Here is a 19,097-nt window from a genome sequence, read left to right as displayed (position 1 = left end):
ATTAAGAATGAGAATTGACCACTGGATTTAGTAGTGTGGAAGAGCAGTTTCAAGTGGAGTAGGGTGGCGGTAAAATCTGATCAGAGTGAGTTTAAGTGGAGAGAATAAATGTGGCCCACAGAAAGGGCTTTGCCAGGGGTCAGGTGGCAAGTTGGAGCCAGAGCTTGAGCCAGTTTCTTAACTTTCAGGCCTATGGGCACTCAGACAGCCCTATGGTGCCCCGTCCTACGTAAGGAAGCCAAAGGTCTCTGAGAAAAGTCATTACTTCAGGCTGAGAGTTGGGAAGGGGGCTTGGTATGAGTTCCCCTTCTTGTAATCTATAACGTGATGCCATTCCAGGCAGTTCTTTCTCTTGTTGCCCTAAAGGCTTCCTGTCCCAATTGTGCAAGCCTGAGGATGCCTTGTTTGGTCTGACTTCTGCTATTCTCAGTTTAACCTCTTACCTTGGTCAAGAGTCACATGCTCACAAACATCTGTTCTTACTGTATACTGGCCCAGAGGCCTGGTGAGAGCAGAGAAGCCCTTGTAAATGCCTGGAGAGGTGACAGCTTCCCTCCCCATTCTTAAGGTGGGCTGCAAGGAAGACCCATGTCCATGAGACTAGTGAAGAGACCAGCTAGATCAGGCTAGCCCGGAGCAGAGTAGGTGAGCATGCTCTTGCCTGATCACTTCTAGGGCCAGTCAGCAAATGGCAGTCAGTGCCTCCCTGTGAGTGCGGACTTGGCAGTAGACCCCGCCTTCCTGGAGCTCATATTCCCAGGAAGTCCGTCAGATTATGCTGTGAGGAGGTCTGCACACCCAGCAGGACAGTGCTTCAGCCTCTGAGCTCCGTGGGGACAGTGGTCCATCTGGCTGACATGCCGTCGGTCTCTAGCATCCCTCCCACCAAGCCTTGGAACTCCCGGTGCCTCAGGCCTGGCCCAGCCTTAGAAGGCTGGCCTCGGAGAAGCACTGAAGGAGTGTCTGAACACGACACTTGAAGGGCCACCTGGATTCTACTCCCGACCTAGGTTCCCTGCTTGGAGGGATTTTCAGATGATGTTTTTTTCCACTTGCAGATCTGCCCACTAGTCCTGTGGACCTGGTGATCAACTGTCTGGATTGTCCCGAGAACGCCTTCTTGCGGGATCAGCCCTGGTACAAGGCAGCTGTGGCTTGGGCCAACCAGAACCGGGCACCAGTACTCAGCATAGATCCTCCAGTGCATGAAGTCGAGCAGGGCATTGATGCCAAGTGGTCACTGGCTCTGGGCCTGCCTCTCCCACTGGGAGAGCATGCGGGCCGCGTCTATTTGTGCGACATCGGCATTCCCCAGCAGGTGTTCCAGGAGGTGGGGATCAACTACCACTCACCCTTTGGCTGCAAGTTTGTAATCCCACTACACTCTGCCTAGAGGGACTCTGGACAAGCTGGACCTGGTAGTCCCCTGCTGCTCCTGACACTGAACTCGACAACGAATGCCTTAAGAGGATGTGAAGCTTCATGGACCTTTATTGTTAAGTTTTTTTCTCTTTGGGGTTTGTTTCTTCTGTGAGAGGACAGATCATATATATTTTTTCTTTTGCTAACATGTACTTAAAGCGGACCTGTCACCTGCCCTTCGCCAGGAAAGGCTTTCCCGCTGGGTGTGGAGGCAGGTGGCAGGCCGAGTGTGCAGTGGCTCCAGGCATTTCTACACTCGGTCCCCTGCATGGCCAGGTCGGGCTTTGTTTACAGACCATAGGCAGCTCACAAACTGTGTTTCAGGTTTACAGCCGCTGGGCCTGGGTTGGGTAGGTCCTGTGTGGGGCCTGTGCTTCCTGTTGCAGAGCTGGTGGCGTTGTGTCCCTCTGATCATGTACAGCTGACCGCACTGCAGCTGTGCACTGAAGGACAGACTGCACTCCCCACTCGCTGTGAGGGCCGTGGAGTCCCACCAGGAGATTCGGAGGCTTTTTACCCTTTCCCTTAGCTCACCAAGCTTTATGCTGGGATTTTCCCCAAGGGCCCTCCTTTCTAACCCACTCTGAGGGGCGTGGAAAGGGGTGGCTTCCTCACAGGTAATACAAGGTTATGTTACTGCGGAACCAACATGCCCATCTTGCCAGCAGTGCTCCCTAACCTGTGCCCTCTAGCTGGGGGCCCTGGTGCTTCTGTCCTAGGCCGCCTCTGTGCCAGCGCATACACAGCCCTACGGTTTCCCCTCCGTAGCCATCACCCAAGAGCAGGGCACATGCCCCTCCCTTGTTGGAACCCTTTTTGGTTGTCCCATCTGAACAGGCTTGGGGCCAGCACCTCATCTCAGAGATGCCGAAATGAGGCCAGTTCTGGGTAAGTTAGCTGGTGGAGCTCAGCCACAGAAACACTGTTGCTCAGATCCTGAGGCACTAAGCCCCTACCAAGCATGTCAAACTCGCGGCTGACTTAAATGAGTCATGTGGCCTGCCGACCTCAAGTTTGACATGCTTGTCCTAGACCTTCACAGGCCTAGGCCCCGGGAGGCTGAGAGAACAGGAGCCATGCCCTGGAGTGCCTGGCAGCTGCCCTAGCAAAAGACTTGTGGTTTAAAGCTTTTCTCAGGGCTTCAGGCTGCCTTCTGCTTTGTGCTTACCCAATCTGGTTAAAGGGGTGAGTGGGAAGGCTCACCAAGGATCACGGACACAGGTAGGCAGGCACTGGTTTCAGGCTGCTTATTCCTTCCCTATAGGAGCATAGCCAGGAACAAAGGAGGCAGGGCAGAGGGCTGGTCCCTCTTCCTCCCATCCTTCCTCAAATGTTAAGTTGTTTCCAGCAGTGGGAGGACAGACTGTCAGCCCTGGGCTGTGCATCCTCCCTTGGCCTCTGCTCACCCTCAGGACCAAGCAGCTCCCAAGATTGGGTCCTTTTTAGTCACAGGCCATAATCTGAGCAGTGCTAGATTACAGGCATTTTAGTGAGCAACCGCTAAGTTCTGGCTGGCTATTAATGTGATTAGGTCCCTTGATTGGGTACAGTAGAAAATGCGCCAGGACAACCCTGGTCCAAAAGAGCTTGCTCTAGTAAATTGCTGTGGCCTGGGGATAATGGCCTTGAGGGGCCACTGGGAATTTATGCTCAAGCCTATTTTTTCTCCCGTGGTGGCACTGTGCCCTCAGCCTGGGCATTTCACAGTGGTACTCAAGATAAGCACGATTCCTGTCTTTGGCTCTTTTCAGAGGCATCCTGCCCGCAGTGCCCAGTCCCCAAGGGCCCCCAGTCAGGTAGTCAAGATTCATTCAAACAGCTCTTGGGGGACCAAAAACCAGCACTAAAATAAAGCTGAAAGACACAGTCCTGTGCTCTGCCAAGTTCTACTCTGTAGACTGCAGTAAGATACTGCCGTAGCCCTAGGAGCCCACCGTGTCCCATGCTTGACAGCCTTCATCAGCTATGGTTTTGGGGTACATACAGCGAGTAAAACTAGATGCCCCCGGTGAGTTACAGTGGGTCTTTCCCCTTAAAGTCCTTGGAGCTGAGGTATATAAAGGCCAGTGGGGAACAGGTACAAGACAGGGTCTGTCAGCAGGCTAAAGGCTAAAATTGCCCTTCTGGGCCCAAAGGAACACCCCAGCTTCTGGTCTTTTCACTGGTTGGTCCTTCTGTGCCTGGCCCAGTTCATACTTAGCTCTCCACAAGCTGAACTGCTAAGAAAGACTTTATTAATTAATAAGACAGGGAGCCTGGAGACGACGCACTGGTACCAGGGGTTACAAACAGTAAGAAACACTTTATTATAACTTTACAACATATAAATAGCTTGGGTCAAATCTGTGCTTTCTGGCAGCTGGGCATGTCTCCGCCCTTGCAGGCACCTGCCTTCCTTCACATTGCACTGTTCACTGGGTGGCTCTGGCCCTGGGGCCCGGTGGTGAGAGGTTGGAGAGAGGGCCAGGCAGCCCAGTTCCATCTCCTCAGGCAGTGGCCTGTGCCTGTCATCTGCTGGGGTTGCGGCTGGTGTGGAAGGACCGCTCCTCAGGGGTCAGGCCAGCAAAGAAGGGGTGCAGCAGGGCCTCCGCCAGTGTGATGCGCTGGGCAGGGTCAAACTCTAACATCCTCCTCATCAGGTCAAACAGCTGCACGTGCTCCAGGGAGTCTTGGAGCATGTAACTCTGCTCAGGGATACAAGGTATCTCAGTGTGACGGCAGGGGTGTGGGAAGCCCTCCTGCGTGGGTGCCTCCTGGAAGACTGCCCTCCTGGACAGTGAGTGGCTCCTTTCTTTTATGCCTGTTAAAGCCTTTGGCTCTGAACTTGTCAGGCTACTGGATGTTTTGCTGGTTTGGTGCCTCTGCCCCACATGCAAAGTCCTGACAGGTAGGTAGAAATCGCCTCTGTGAAATTTACTGTCCGTGCACCAAATGCAGTTGACAGAGGCTTCCTGGTCATGTCTACTTCCCTCCCCCTCACCTCAGTCCTGCCTAGTTCTTCCCAAAACTGAGAGAAGAGGGGGGGCTGGAAGTAGTACGGTCTCTGATACTTGGCTCTTCTGGTGTTCCCCAATTACACCCATAGCCACCCTGCTGGGAAGGGGTAGGGCTAGGAACCGCTCTGGAGCAGTTTGAAAGGAGCCCATTACCAGCACCCAGCAGCCTCCCGTAGAACCAGGCTGCCTGGCCTGTCGCTGCCACATGTCTGCCCAGTGCCTTGGCGTGAGCTGAGCTGGGGAGCCAGGAACTGACCTTCAGAGGTTTGCAGTTCTCCTTCACATACCGGCCGTCAGAGCTGTTCTCGTCCCAAACCAGGCCGCCTTTGTAGAAGTACTTCTGCTTCCTGAAAATGAAGGAACAGGAGATCATCTGGGGGTGGGGGCGGCGAAGATAGCGGGAGCCTGGGGAATGGCAGCAAAGCCAGGCAGGGAATCCTAGACTGACCCAGCAGGACAGCAGGTTTGTCGGGTCACTCGGAGGGGCATACAGGGAAAGCGATGAGCCTGGATGAGCCACAGCATCTTCTGCAAAGACTGCAGTAGCTTGTTGACCCACAAGCAAGATGGGAAAGGTCTATGGGCCAGGGCTCCTTACCTAGTTCGGTGGATCATGTGTGATGGGATGGGTCCTAGGATCTTCTCCATCATCACCAAATGCTCTCGGTTTTCGTGGGTCTATGGAAGGTCAAGGATAGAGCAAGCAGGGTTCAGTACAAGCCTCAGCCCCTCAGGGAGGATAAGAGACAAAGTGCCTTCCCAGTTTCTGTGACCTTGCGGCAGCCTGCTACCCTTTGCCAAGGATAAGGCCATGTTTCTCGCTCTCTCCCAAGAACGCAAACTGCCCCAGCCCACCTCCACAGCCTCATGCCTCAAATAGTCACTCTTTGAGCCCCAACCCTTCATCCCTAATGGCTGAGCTTAAGACTCCCTGAGTGCTTCAGCTATCCTAGCCTCTTCCTTTCTCTGAGCATCTACCACGCTCAGTCTCAGGATGGTCTGCCCACAGCAGGCCCCGTGTGAGCACCAGGGGAGCGGGGCCGTGAGGGAGGGGCCTCACCTGGAAGAGCGTGAAGCCCCGGTAGTACTCGAAGAGAATGCAGCCGATGCTCCAGACGTCACAGGGCTGTGCCCAGCCCAGCTCTGAAAGCCAACATGGAGAGGCTCTGAGGCTGTGCTCTCGCCCCAGAGGTCACAGGGCAGCAGCCACACTGGTTGACAGGACTCTTGCCCAACCCCAGTACAGGTCCCTTTCTCTGCCAGGCCAAGTTGACAGCCACGGTGACTGGCAAGCAGTCAATGGGGGGCAGGCAGGCAGGCACCCATTGCCTCTGCTCATTCCCTCCCAGCAGCAGCCCACTCTATCTGGGCTGGGGCTGTGGCCACTCACCAAGGATCACCTCAGGGGGGCGGTAATGACGAGTGGCCACGATGGTGGTGTGATGCTCATGGTCAAAGGTAGCACTGCCGAAGTCAGCTACTCGGATGCTGGTGTTCTTCACTGACTTCTCCTCACAGCTCTGAGGCAAGGAAGAGAGCCAGATCAGAACTTTGTCCCAATGGGTAACCTCGCTCTGGAGTGGGGCCTCCCCTCTTCCCATCAATACCTTATGCTCATTGTAGAGCGTTTCAAACTCAGAATTCACAAACAGGATGTTCTCTGGCTTCAAGTCTGTGTGGGTCAGTTGGTTCTCATGTAGAACTGGAGAGGCAGGAGAGAGGGGGAAGTGGGCTCTGAGGACCTGGGCTTCTCTGGCTCCGGCCAGCTCTAGGCCAGATCCAGCCTCCAAAGCCAGTCTGCCAGAGACCCTCACAGTGGGCTGCAGGAACAGACACAGCTCTGCCTTTACACTGGCTTCCCTCTCAAAGATTCTCTGTGCTTGGGGCCTTGGAGGGTTTGAATGCTTGAGAAGACGCCGGAGAGGGGGAGAGGGGGGACTTTCAATTCAAAACACCTCCCCCCGCCTCTCCCTGCAGGGGCCAGGCCTCCTCAGCCTGGTCTCTCACCAAAGCTACAGCATCAGCCTTGGGGTGGTTCTATCTCCCCAGCACTAGCTACATCGTTTGCAGGGGCTGTTGAGTGAAAATGCAGGTCCCCTTATTAATAAAAATTAAGTGTCAAGCTGGTGGCAACAGAGTATTAAACCAAGTAACATCCATGAAGCCAGGCTTGCCTCTTCTCATCCCTAGCCCTAAGCAGGGAATCTTCCTTTTTCCTCCAATCCTTATCCCACCAATCCCTATCCCAGCATTTTCAGACTCAGGCTCCTATCTGGCACTCAAGACCCTCACAGCAGTGTGGCCCATCTCTCCCCAACATGGGCCCTTTTCCACGAGTGTCAGCATGTGCTAGATCCAGGCCATCACTGAGCTACTTGCCTTGCTTGGAGTGCTCTTAACCATCCCCTCCATCTACACAGTCCCTGCTCTAGGTCTATCTACCTCCTGTCCTGCTCCAACCACCACAAATTCTGCAATGCTGGGTGCGGTCAACCAAGCAGGCAGGTGGGAAGTAGTAGTCAGTGTCCGTGGGTGGATCTCCCAGGTCACTTGGACCTTTGCATCCTTTGCAGGAAGGTGTGAACAGGATTGATAGCTAGGAAAATTCTAGAGCAGCTCGCTCTTTCTTCCTGAGTGCTTGTGGGCAGAGGCTGGCTCCAAAGGCCCCCAGAGAAGACCAGCCTCTGCATCTGCAGATTCAAACCTAAGTGCCGCTCAGTCAAAGGGGCCCGGATAGGTCCCAGGCTCAGCAGAATGGTTAGCTGTGTGCCAGAGCGAATGGGGACGAGCCAGGTGACTTTCCCGCCAGGTGTGTAGCCTCCCCATGCTCCATTTGAGTGTGGACACTTACATCTAAGGGCGTGGCAGAGCTGGTAGGCCATGTGCCGGACATGTGGTAGGGGGTAAGGCTGGAAATTATTCTCCTTCAGGAACTCAAAGGTGTTCTTGCCCAGGAGCTCAAAGGCGATGCACATGTGACCGTGGAAGTTAAACCAATCAGACATCAAGACACACAAGCTAGGGGAGAAAGATGGATGGGGCTCAGGCTGTGCTGAGGGGGCTGGCTGCCCCACCCCTTCCCTCAGATGAAGCCAGTCCCCACTCCCTCCCAGGCCACTGGGTCACACACCACAATGCAGATGCACATTGTAGTGTGTGACACATAAAGAGGATCAGTTAATAGCAAGAGGACATCTCCCACCAGCCATCACCCAGATCAGCTCTGAGCAAGAACTTAATGCTATGAGGGGGGTGGGCTAGGGGGGCATTTGATTTGAGGTCTCCTGTCTTACCTACATAAGATATTGGGCATAATCCCTGCATCTCCAAGAAAGATGGAACGATGCCAGGACACTCCACAGGACTAGCAGTGCCTTTTCCAACTATCTCAGTGGAAACTCCTAGTCCGCAGGGCTCTGCGTCCGTATGCCAAAGGTGGCTCTCCTGTGGGCGTCTGATGATGTGAGCCCCCGCTTCCAGTTTATCTTGTCTAATGCCCACCACACTCAGTAAGGCCCACAAACGCAGGGCTGGGAGGCCTGCTTCAGAACTCAGAGCTGGCTGTGGTACAACCTGAGCTGGAATCCAAAGCCTCCTTCCAACAAGGATCACTTACCCAACTCCCCTAGTTCTGAGTGCACAGAGAGGGCATGATGCCACCAAGTGAGAGGATACTACTGCTCAGCCCCAGAAAGGTCCCGGGAATTAGGGTTAGAGAGGCTGCTGTCCCCAGTGAAAGCTTTCATCACTCCTTGCTGACACTCACAACTTGTTCTCTTTGTCCTTTTCCTTGATTTTTTTGAGAACATTGATTTCTAGTCGGGCAGCCTCCCGGTACTTGCCCACGTTGCGAATGATCTTCAGGGCAACTTGAGACTTCCCTCTGCACCGGGGAAGGAAGCAGAGGTTCTCGTGAAAAGCTGCCCAGTTCTTCCCCCACCTTCCACCCCAACCCAGCAACTCTTGGCAGACACCACCCAGGACTCAAGGGACAGGGCCTACCCTGAGAACAGACACTTGACGCCCAGCCTGTCCCATGCAACCTCAGACCTCTACTCTCCAAACAGCAAGCTCCTCTAGCACCTCAGGCTCTACGGTCTCAGCTACCTCCCAGCTCCCCAGCAAAGAGTGGGCCGAGGTGTACAGGCCTCTCCCACTGACCAAAAGCAGCCCCAGAGCTCGCCCAGTAATAACCCAACCTGCAGGCGAGCCAGCCCCGATCCCTGTCAGGCTGCCTCCTGACCTTCCTAATCACGTCTGCAAAAATGGACAAATGGTTCCCCTGGGATGGGGGTTCCAGGATGAAGTGAAGGCCTGGCAAGAGGTGAGGGTGCCCAGAGTAGGGGCCTCTCACTAGGAGGCCAAGGGCTGTTCCCTTTACCACATTCCCTCCAGTCCCACCTGCCTGCCTACCAGCCACAGCATCTATCAGAGATCACCGAGTGTCCAGTGAGGATTTTAACAACTCCTGTTCTGCATCCCCCAAGCCCACCCCTACCCCCAGAGGTGACTACCCCCAGAGGTGACTACCCCCGGAGGTGACTACCCCCAGAGGTGACTACCCCCGGAGGTGACTACCCCCAGAGGTGACTACCCCCAGAGGTGACTTGTAGGATGACCTACTGAGGCTGGAACAGCCAGAATTCAGATGCTGGGTTGGGAACTAACAAGCAGCTCGGTCCTGCAAGGGTGTAGCCTGAGACCTCTGGGAGGCTTACCTTGGTGCCCTAGGAAAAGCTCACAGGCCCAGGGAAGAGGTATCTTCTAAGCAAGGGTGGGGAACCATTTTTCTGCCAAGGGCCATTTGGATATTTATACCATCACTGGCAGGCCACACAAGATTGTCAACTTAAACATTAGCCTGCTATCTTTGGTGGAACATTTAATTAACTTACCCCTAATGTCTTGGGAGGGCCAGACCAAAGGATTTCACGGGCCTCATACAGCCCGAGGGTCAGATATTCCCCACCCTGCTTTTCTCTCCCAAGAGAAAATCTCCTTTCCTCAGATTTTCAAGACAGGAAAGGACCTCATAGGAATAGCCACCAGCCTCCTCCTGGAACAGGACCCCCTGGTGGCATTCCCACCTTCAGCACAGGGGGGCCTGTGGAAGCCTGAGCAGGGCTGAAAGGCCCTTTTCCTGAGCTGAATTCTACCTCTTCACAACCCCCCTGGCTGATTCCCTTTGAGTCCCTAGAAGGCCCCTGAGCCGTCCTGCCCCATAATGACTCCAGAAGTTAATTTTCCCTCTGGCTACTCAGAGTGGCACAGCCCAGAGAGCTGAGCTGCCACCATGTGTCACATCTCTCAGATCTGCCAGTTCTCTCTCTGGTCACGTCTAGTTTACATGACCCTATGCTCACTAATCCCAACCCTAACCTCCTGGGTCCAAGGTGTTTAAGCACTTTGCAGCCACAGCTCACCTGGCATGGTCCAAGCACTCCACCACCTTGCCAAAGGTGCCTTCGCCCAGGTTCCCCACAATCTCATCTAGGAGAGAAAAGAAGCAGGGCGTGAGGGACTGGAGGGCAGAGGGCCGGCAGCTCCTGCAAGTTCACAGCATTCAAATTCTCAAAAACAAAAAAGGTTTCTCTCTCACTGCTACACTCTTAAAAACAGAAGTTGCTAGTGTTTGTGTCATTCAGGCAATTACTGGTGGCCCCGCTAAGGCACCACGCGCACTAGAGGCCCCTCCGGGCAGGAGAGGTCTGGTCTAACAAGGGGGTAGAAAGTAGAGAGGTAAAGTTTTACGAAAGGTGGCTGTACATCGCTCTTGGAGCCAATCGCCGATCCGGCACACCAGGTGGCCCTCCTTGTCATCTTCCACACTCCGGCTGCTGCGCTTACTGCTCTGTTGGCTTCTCTGCATGCACCGCCCCCCGAAACGCCATCCGACCAATCGCATGGTAGGCGGTTCCGATTGACAGATTGAGGTGTCAGTCAAAGGCAGAGGTGGAGACGGTGAGGAGCCGGTGGGTTGGTTGGTTGGATTTTCCAGATCCCAGCATTTCATAAGGCACACAGCATATATAACGATAGGGATATTGCAAGGGACACGTCAAGACACAAACTGACTTCAAAAACAGAAAAGTAAAAACAGCTACAGGTATGTAAAGACAACTTGGACGCTCAGAAAGACGACCAGCCTCTGCTGCTGAGGGGCCGGGCCATGCGGAGAGCCACAGCCTTGACACCCTTCTCTATTATGTGTTCCCCTCCCAGCCCCTCCCAGTACGCTTCGGCCAGGGTGAAGACGCAGTGAAAACGGCGCAAGAATGCGGCTGTCCCAAGCCTTGGTCCATCATCCAGAAGGGTCAGAGGCCACGCTGGCTTCAGCTGCAGAATGCCTAGCCTGTCTTTGCCTGCCTCTGTCTTGCCCACACAGCCCTGCACATACTCGACAGCTGCCACTCAGAGCCAAGCTACTACAGGCCTCCAGACAGCATCCATGGCCAGACTCAACATCATCACCAGAAACGGCCTTCATCAGCAACCTTTTTGCCACCAACCTCCAACAGGGAAGGAGCCAGGGATTCTCTTGGCTGGTCAACCTCCAGGCCTCCTACCATGATGGCCCACACAGGCCCCAAGCCAGCTCCTGCCATGGCACCCATGCTCCTCATAGGCCAGGCGCATCCTGAGCCTCATGACAGAGGGCACCAAAAGAGACACAGAGCCAGAGACCTGCACTGCCCTCCTGTGGCAGTGTGTGCAGTGTGCAGAGAGGCCACCAAGCCACGAGGGTGCACACAGTCAACCTGCAAACCATGGCCACGCAAAGTAGTCACTGGAGAGCTCAGCAGAGAAGATGCCTGGCCCTCCATTGGTTCCACCACTACTCCTCAGGGGCCTCGTGGCTGGCAAAAGAGAGGGAGAGAGTGAGGGAGGGAGGGAGGAGGGGGAGAAGACAGCACATAACCTCGGAGACACACAACAGGCTTTCCTTCCCAGAGGTGTGACTACAGTGTGGGCTCCAGGTCTCAGCAGAGATCTATACAACCTTGCACAATAGAAACACCACCAGGCCCTGTTCCTGGCAAGTGACCTGCAACTGGACAAGGCCTAGGCTGTAGGCCTTTCTGTCATTTCTTTTTACATGTCCCACCCCACAGGCAGCTCATCCCTCGTCTTGACTGCCTCTCCTGCGAAGAGGCTAGGCTGAAGAAGGCCTGGCTGGAGGTCAGAAGGGAAGCTCCCAGCCGGAGCTGATAAGAAGACCCTCCCCTACCCGTAGGCACTCCAGCCTCCGGGCTTTTGGGGAGGGGCGTGGAAGTGAGACTGCAGATGTGGGTACCATCCACACCAGTCAGAGCACTGAGCTATGTGTGGAGGCAATCTCTCAGTGGGAAGGACCAGGCCATACAGCTCCAGACCACACACCAGCAATCCTGTTAGGGTCCCTAAGAGGTATCCCTGGCCACTTGCACCCAAGCAGCCTGAACCTGGGGCAATGTGGAGACAAGACAGGCCAGGAGCCTGCCAGCGCCGCAACCAGAGCCCCTACAGCTGACACTGCCAATGGGCCAGAAGACAGAGAAGCCAGCCCTTTGCTCAGCCCTGTACCTGAACCAGACGACACACACAAACACACGCACGCACACACACCAAATGCACGTGTGCAGGGCTAGCAGTACTCACCCAGACCAGCCAACCTGAGAAAGGCTACGAACAGATGAGGCCTTAAAGCCCCAGCAAGCACACTCTGGCCACCACTCACCGAGGAGGCACTGCTACAAGACCTGGTGCGGCGTTTGTGGCAATGGTGGGCATGTTTGCGAGTCCGGTACGGCTCTCTATCCCGGGACCGTCGACGATGATGGGAACGTGAAGATCCATAGTAGTCCTCTCCAAAAGATGGACTCCGCTCTTCACATCGGTAGGTGTCGCTATCACGGCGCTCCCGGTACCGCCTCTGGTAGGGTAAGCGGTCATGGCTGCCAAGAGGTCATGGGGACACTGGTCAGACAGGGCCTTCCTCCCACCAGCCAGGTTCCTGCTGTCGGCCAGAGGAACGTGGTGAGACTCTGCAAGATCCACCAGAGCAAGAATGGAAGCAAACACTGAGGCCGGGAATGCAGCTGAAACCAGGGAGGACTCCAGAGAGGACAGGCAGTGACCTAGGTGCAGCCAAGCAGAGGCAGCAGCCACGTGAAGGAGCCCAGGGCTGCCACAGGCCTCCGCCGTCTCCCAGGCCCAGATGAGGGAAGGAGCCCTTCCTTTTGACCCAGTTCCCTCTCACCTTCTGGACCGAGATCTCCGGGGTGGAGGCTCCCTTCGAGATGGGTATCGCAGTCTCCCTTCGTGCTCCCGACTGTAGGACCGCCTTCTCTTCCATCGGTAGCTCAGGTACGGGTCTGGCTCGGGGGAGCGGTATCGCTTACAGTGATGCATCTAGGCCACAAGAAACGGACAGCCCTGCTAAACATGCAGCCAGCCAGCCTCGGCACTCCTGGAGAAGAGGTCCATTGTTCCACCTGAGGCAGCCCCGCCAGGGGTTTATGAAGTGAAAGAGAACTCTGAGGTCACAGTGGTCAAAGAGCAGACAATAGGCAACACCCTCCTCTGCCAATGAACAAACAGAAAGCTGCCTCCCCAGCACAGCAGCACCGATCGGCCTGATGGCCCGAGCACTTGGGGAACCAGGCGGGCCAGGACAGGTGCTGAGAGGGAACACAGGGAGGGGCTGGGAAGCACCATCAGGAGATGGGAGGAAGGGAAGCCTCCTGTGCTCAATGCCCTCTTGCCTGTCTGTGGGCCCTAGGAAGCACCTGCTCTGTCAAGCCAGGGGCAGACGGCTGTTGGCAGGGGGCCAACACAGAGGAGCCAAGGAGGAAAGTGCTCAGGTTGGACAGCCCAGGTGCCCGCGGAGGCCCTGAACTGGACCCCCTCAAAGAAGCAAGGACCACCAGTTGTGGAGGAGCTCCCGGCAGAAACAAGAAGCAGCTCCTGGAGAAGGTGTAAGAGGGCCTCACAAACGTCCCCTGGCCCAGCAGACACCGTGGTCTGGCCAGCCCTGGCTGGTCCACACTCGGGGTCAGCACCAGTAAAGATGCTGGGACAGAGCACCCAAGTGTTTTGCCCGACACGCATTCAGCACCATCCAGACACCTTCCGTGCCATGCTGGGGCAGTGCTTCACCTCTAGCCAACAGTACTGTCCCCTCTTCTAGATCCTCTGCTCTAGAACTTTTCTCCTGTGCCCATCTCAGGCTGATGTGCCCACGTCACTATCCTTGATCAGCAAGGACCAATATCCGCTACAGGAAATTGCCAGGCTGTAGCAGCCACCAGCTGAGAAAGATAGCTATGTGAGGCCAGCTCCTTGTTCCACCCACCCCAAAACCCTGACATTGCTTGCCTCCATGGGAAGGCTGGGCCAGAGACCATGGCCACCCTTACTCCCAACCCTTCACTTGGACATAGCCAACCTCCAATGGTGGTCAGTCTTAGGTTTGCCTGACCAAGCACATTTTGGACAAACTCACTGAGACTGCCCCATCTCAAGAGAAGTCTGTCAGGAAAAGAGCAAAATGGAATGCAGAGCAGTGAGGCATATCTGACAAAACTCCTGGGAGCTTCTCTGTGATCCTAAGAAAGTCTCTGCCCTCAGTCACCCATGAGCAGGTTTCTTCCCCTGTCTACCTGGAAGTCCAGGTCCCAGCAATCCTTGGAGGTAAATACTATGTAAAATTACCCACAGCTCCTCAAGTACTTAGAATGTTGTTCTGTTTTGATGATCAGCTGACTAATGTTTCACTGTTTTCCTGCAATTACCCTGGGTCAGGTGCCCACGCTATGAAATGAAGGTGGAAGGTATCTCACATGTCCCTAAGTGACAAGGAAGATGCCCTGCCCATCCTCACTGGGCAGACAAAGCACCAGAGCCGAAGGACACGGTCTAGTCCACACCAGGCCAGCACATGCTCATGTTAGAGGAAAGAGCACAGCTTCAGTGTCAGACAGATGTCAGTGTGAATCTTGGCAATGCCACTTTTAGATGTGTGCCTTTAAGGCAAGTTATTAAGCTACTGACCTTCCGCTTCCTCTCACAGCTAGGCCAGTGGTCGGCAAACTCATTAGTCAACAGAGCCAAATATCAACAGTACAACGATTGAAATTTCTTTTGAGAGCCAAATTTTCTAAGCTTAAACTTCTTCTAACCCCACTTCTTCAAAAGAGACTCGCCCAGGCCGTGGTATTTTGTGGAAGAGCCACACTCAAGGGGCCTAAGAGCCGCATGTGGCTCGAGAGCCGCAGTTTGCCAACCACGGCGCTAGGGTAATCCCTTACAGGGTTCTGTGAGGATTACAGTATGTCATCCCTTTACTAAGATGCCTATCTTTTTAGGTCAAATGCCTAACCCAAGTCTGTGCCCACAAGAGGTACTGAAGGCAGTTCTTCATTAAGTTAAAAAGGTTCCAGGTGGCCCAGCTGACATGGTTCAGTGGTTGAGCTTCAACCTACCAGGTCAGAGTTCAATTCCCAGTCAGGGCACATGCCTGGGTTGCGGGCTGAATCCCCCGGTGTGTGTGTGTGCGCGTGTGTGTGTGTGCAGGAGGCAACCGATCAATGATTCTCATCATTGATGTTTCTCTCTCTCTCTCCCCCCTTCTTCCTTCCTCTCTGAAATAAAAATATTTTTTTAGAAAAGATTCCAGGTAACACCTAAGTCTGTGTTAAATGCCTTAAGGGCATTTTTAAAGTATCTTCCAAGGGACCATAGGGGGCGGGGAGCTCTGGGTAGAAAACCCTACAGTGCTGGCCTCCTGACCAAGCCACTCTAGCTCTTGGTTACCATTTACTATACCTGGAAAATACAGATAACATCTCCCAGCCAACTTGGCAAAAGAGATGACAAGCTATAAAGTACTTCACACAAGGCGATCACAGGGGAAATAACCTCTCCTTCAGTACATTCTAGGCAGGTAAGTACTGGGTCTATCTAGTGCCCCTCATTATATTCCCAGCCAGGGCTCCAGGGCCCATTTCTCTTCAATTATCACTCCCTGAAACGCCAGCAAACAGGTTAAAGAAGCCAAGGGCCACAATCATACTCAGTAAGACTCTGCTCTACACGGTGAAGGAAGCCAGGCAGAGCGTGCCAGCTCTCTGAGCACAGACCCAGTAGGTCCTCATTGGCTCTTCCTGGCCAGAACTGGGCTGACCAGAGCAGCCGGCCAGGCCAGCGGCTGCCTCCGGATCCCAGCCACCCCAGGGCCCCATGGTTATTTTTGGCTGACGCTGCTCCACCGCTGCAATTTCAAACCTGCCACCTTGCAAGCCGCCACCACCGAGTGAACGCTCCTTTTCAAGGGCATGGACAGGGAAGCTGGAGGGCCGCCAGCTCCACCACGTCAAGGGGCCTGGCTCGGGCAATCCCCACCCCGGCTCCACACCAGAGCTCCGCACCCGGAACTGCAGCAGCTCCGGCCGGGGGCGGCCGGGCACGGGCACTGTCAGCTGGGCCGAGCCCCTCCCCCGGGCTGGAGCGGCTCCATCCACACAATGAAACACGCGGAGCCTGTGGCCCTCGCTCGCGGCCCTTCCTGCCGCGCCGGGTCCCAGAGATCTCAGAGCTTCGTCCCCCGTAACCGCCGCGCACGGCGGCGGGGCAAAGACCGGGGCGGGGCGGGCGGGCGGAGGAACGCCAGCCCGGGTCGGAATCAAACTCCAGGCCGCGAGGGGAGGAGGCGGACCCAGCCTCGAGCCGGGGCGGGGAGGGACCGGAGGGCCCCGCCAGGTGAGTCTAGGGAGCACCCGACCCCCTTCCGCAGACAGTTGCAGGGCCCAAACGGAATCCCTTCGGGGGCCTCAGAGGCCGCTCGGGCTCCGACTCCGACACCGCGGAATCGGGAGGTCGGGGTCTCCGGTGACCGCCCCCCGGGGGAAGAGCGGCGGGTCAGGGGTGAGAGGTCGGGGGCCCGGGGCGTCGGGACCGGGGCCCGCGGTGCCAAGGAGAAGACGGAGCAGGCCGACACCAGCTCGGGAACCCAGGGGCCCGCATCCGGCGAGCCCACTGGGCCGCGATGGGTCTGGGACCACACTTACCGTCTCCTGGGCTCCGGCGGCGACTAGGCCCCACTTCCCGCTCCCAGCACCTCTTCCGCTTCCGGCCGCAGCCTCCGCCCGCGGCGGCCCCGCCCCTCGCGTGACGCCGCTGTCGCCAGCCCCAGTCGCCGGCCCGGCCGCTCTAGCTCCCGACTCGAAGGCTCTGGAGGACCCGCCTGCCCCGCCCAGGTCCGCGCCGAGTCGGCGGAGACCGGTTCCGGGAAAGCCTCGGGCACCCCCGGCCCGCCCCGGCCGGGTCGCGACGCACGTAGCTTCCGGGCCAGCGGGCGCCCGGAGCCCAAAGACGGAGCCGCGCCTCGGCCCCGGGCTCAGCCGGCTCGGCCCCGGCCCCGACGGCGCTCGCCCACCTGGCGCCGGGAGGCATTGTTACGCCGTCGCCGGCGGGAGGCCCGGCGAGCCCCGAGGAAGGCCGTGGTGACTCGCGCTTAATGAAGGAAGAAACGGGACCGCCTTCTCTGGGCGGTGGGGCGGAGGCGGCACGCCCCGGCCGTGGGACCGCCGAGCCGAGTACGGGACCGCCGGCGAGGGAGGCGCTCCCGGAGCCACGCACAGGTTCGAGCCGTGTTCCTCAGGCCCAGACCCCGCACCCCCCGGCCCGCGCTGGGTCGGGGCGGGGTCCCGAGGCCCGTTTCCCAGAGTAGGAACCCTAGGACGAGCCCTAGGGAGACCGCGCGGCTGGTGGGCGCGCACTCCCCACGGCCCCCGCGGCGCGGCTCCCGCCGAGCGACCGGAGGGTCTCCCGACCGCGCCCACGCCGGGCCGGGCGCCTGCGGGGGGAGCAAAGCCGCCCCCCCGGCCCGCCCCGCAGGCGCCGTCCGAGCGGAGCCCTCCCCTCCCGAGCTGCGGGGGTCCCTCAAGTCCTAGGTGTCTGGCTCCCCTTAGACAGCCCTGGCGGCGTGCCCCATTCTCAGCTGGCTCCACCGCTTTTAGCCGAAGCGAAGTGAAAACGGGATGCGTTAAGGCATCCTCAAGATCGGTTCCTAGTCCCCTGCCAACCAAATGCACCCCCCCCCCCCCGCCCCAATATAGAGATTCTGGGGCCTTTTCAAGTGTCAGAGACGACCGAGCCCGAGTGTCCCCGCCCCTAGATCCCACCCCTTAGCTTGGCCTGCGGTCAGTTTCATCATTTCTGCCATTGAGACGAGGTTGGGAGGACTCTGGTGTGCCCTCCTCCCACCGCTTAGTGTTGCCGCGGTTCCCATGGCTCCTGGAAGCCAGGGCCGGGTCGGTAGCTGAGAGCAGAGGCTCCTATCCTGGGTGCTAGGTTCTAAGGGGTAAGTCGGGTCCACCTTCCTACCAGCTCTCCCACCATCCACCATCGGGAACCCAGAAGTCCTTGACTCCTAGTAACAAAACAGCTCTCTTCTTCTTAAGCAGAATAGGAGCCATCTCCCTCGCCAAAGCCTGCAGTCCAACTGCTGTTATGCCTGAGATTCTACCATTGAGGACTTTTCATTCCTAAAGGAAAGCCTCAGAAGAGACCTGGTATCCTGGATTGAGTGCACCTGCAGGCGACGCTAGTGCCCGGCCTGCAGGGCCAGGTGCAGAGCTGGGGTGGAGAGGGGGTCTCCGTGGGGCCAGCTGAGGCCCCCGCCCAGGCTCTCTCCATAACCTTACTGCAGGAGTGGCGGCTGAAGCTCACCCGGAGGGGGTCAGGCAGCTGGCAGGGTCAGCCCCAGAGGAAGCCCAGGGCACCAACTGAGCCAGGCGGCGCCCCCCTGGGCCAGGGGCAGAGATGCCGGGGAGCCTGGGCACTGTCCTTCGGGGGTTCCAAAGTTGGGTGAGGGACTCCAGGGACACCACAGTAAAGAGAATAACCAAGAGGGGCAGATGAGAGCAGGGCCTCCACACTGGGTGAGGTGGCCCTGTGGGCATGTGGTAAGCCAGCCTCTGTCACCAAACCCTGAAACATGCCCAAAGCCAGACCCCTTCCCCCAAGTGTTGGCACTCCTGTTTGTCACAGTCTGGCTTTTTATGGGAGCGTGTGGGAAATCTTTCAGCCTGAAGAAGCCGGGTCTCCACTCCACATGGCTGAGCCCCTCCTGCTGGCCCAGGGCCAGTCCGGGGTGACCTGAATAACGTATCTACCAGGCCCCTGTCAGGATGCTGAGGAGAAGTGCCCAGGGCAGAGAGTTGTGTGTGTACAGGGAGCTGTGAAAGAGGCATCTCTGCCCCAGTCCCCATCCCAACCGACGAGACAGTGTGACATCCATGCGGCCTGGAAGGAAATCATTGAAATGGGTCAGGCAGTGTAGGGCACACACTGTGCAGACTGCTCCGTTTCTGCTAGCACACTCCTGGTCCAGGAGGCACAGTGCCCCTAGTGAAGAGTTCCAGGAGGGGGCTGAGTATTGGAAAGCAGGTGGGGGAGGTGGTAGTTGCATTGAAATTTAAAGAGGAGGAACTGCAGAGACTTCAGAAACAAGTGAGGCCTGGCTTCCCCAGGTGTATGCTCCCCCTTCCTCTCTCTCCCCTCAACCCCTCCCTCCCCATGCTCTTCCCCACTGCCCTGTCTTTCCTACTGCAAGCCAATTAGTCTCCCTCCTTACGGAGCTTTATCCTACATTTCCTCCCCTTCTGCCCCTTTCTCATTATGTTCCATCATCCATTC

At 56.8% G+C, this 19,097-nt stretch overlaps 2 protein-coding genes across 4 annotated transcripts in view; one reads left to right on the top strand and one right to left on the bottom strand.

Annotated features, from left to right (window-relative positions):
- The window catches only part of EDC3 (enhancer of mRNA decapping 3), an 89,680-nt gene extending 86,202 nt beyond the window's left edge, over window positions 1-3,478 (top strand). Inside the window, exon 7 of the mRNA XM_079768861.1 lies at window positions 1,059-3,478. Coding sequence (XP_079624987.1) covers window positions 1,059-1,393 — 335 coding nt within the window. The 3' untranslated portion in view covers window positions 1,394-3,478. The remainder of the gene's footprint in view (window positions 1-1,058) is intronic.
- Window positions 3,479-3,634: 156 nt separating this feature from the next.
- CLK3 (CDC like kinase 3) lies at window positions 3,635-16,560 on the bottom strand. 3 transcript variants are annotated; one of them, XM_079768862.1, is made up of 13 exons: window positions 16,466-16,560; window positions 12,658-12,809; window positions 12,136-12,352; window positions 10,185-10,281; window positions 9,842-9,908; window positions 8,185-8,301; window positions 7,270-7,436; window positions 6,026-6,120; window positions 5,809-5,938; window positions 5,479-5,561; window positions 5,017-5,096; window positions 4,675-4,765; window positions 3,635-4,106 (listed from the first exon to the last, which is right to left on the bottom strand). In XM_079768862.1, exons 2-13 carry the CDS (start codon window positions 12,807-12,809, stop codon window positions 3,930-3,932), a joined length of 1,473 nt encoding a protein of 490 aa, XP_079624988.1. In that variant the 5' UTR covers window positions 16,466-16,560; the 3' UTR covers window positions 3,635-3,929. The 3 variants fall into 3 exon arrangements, with proteins under 3 accessions (XP_079624988.1, XP_079624989.1, XP_079624990.1); XM_079768863.1 differs by having other exon boundaries at window positions 12,658-12,892; window positions 16,466-16,513; XM_079768864.1 differs by lacking the exons at window positions 10,185-10,281; window positions 12,658-12,809; window positions 16,466-16,560 and having other exon boundaries at window positions 12,136-12,255.
- Window positions 16,561-19,097: the final 2,537 nt, after the last annotated feature.

Source organism: Cnephaeus nilssonii (assembly GCF_951640355.1).
Source record: "Cnephaeus nilssonii genome assembly, chromosome: 4".
Lineage (NCBI taxonomy): Eukaryota > Metazoa > Chordata > Mammalia > Chiroptera > Vespertilionidae > Cnephaeus > Cnephaeus nilssonii.
This window is presented reverse-complemented; position numbering and strand designations above follow the sequence as displayed.

What these genes read in the sequence shown, in the direction of transcription:
- CLK3 (XM_079768862.1), bottom strand. Translation starts at nt 12,809, where the DNA reads ATGCATCACTGTAAGCGATACCGCTCCCCCGAGCCAGACCCGTACCTG. An exon ending in CGGAGATCTCGGTCCAGAAG is followed by an intron (nt 12,353 to 12,657) that starts GTGAGAGGGAAC and finishes ACCTCTTGGCAG; the next exon opens with CCATGACCGCTTACCCTACC. An exon ending in GGGGCTTCACGCTCTTCCAG is followed by an intron (nt 5,097 to 5,478) that starts GTGAGGCCCCTC and finishes GACCTTCCATAG; the next exon opens with ACCCACGAAAACCGAGAGCA.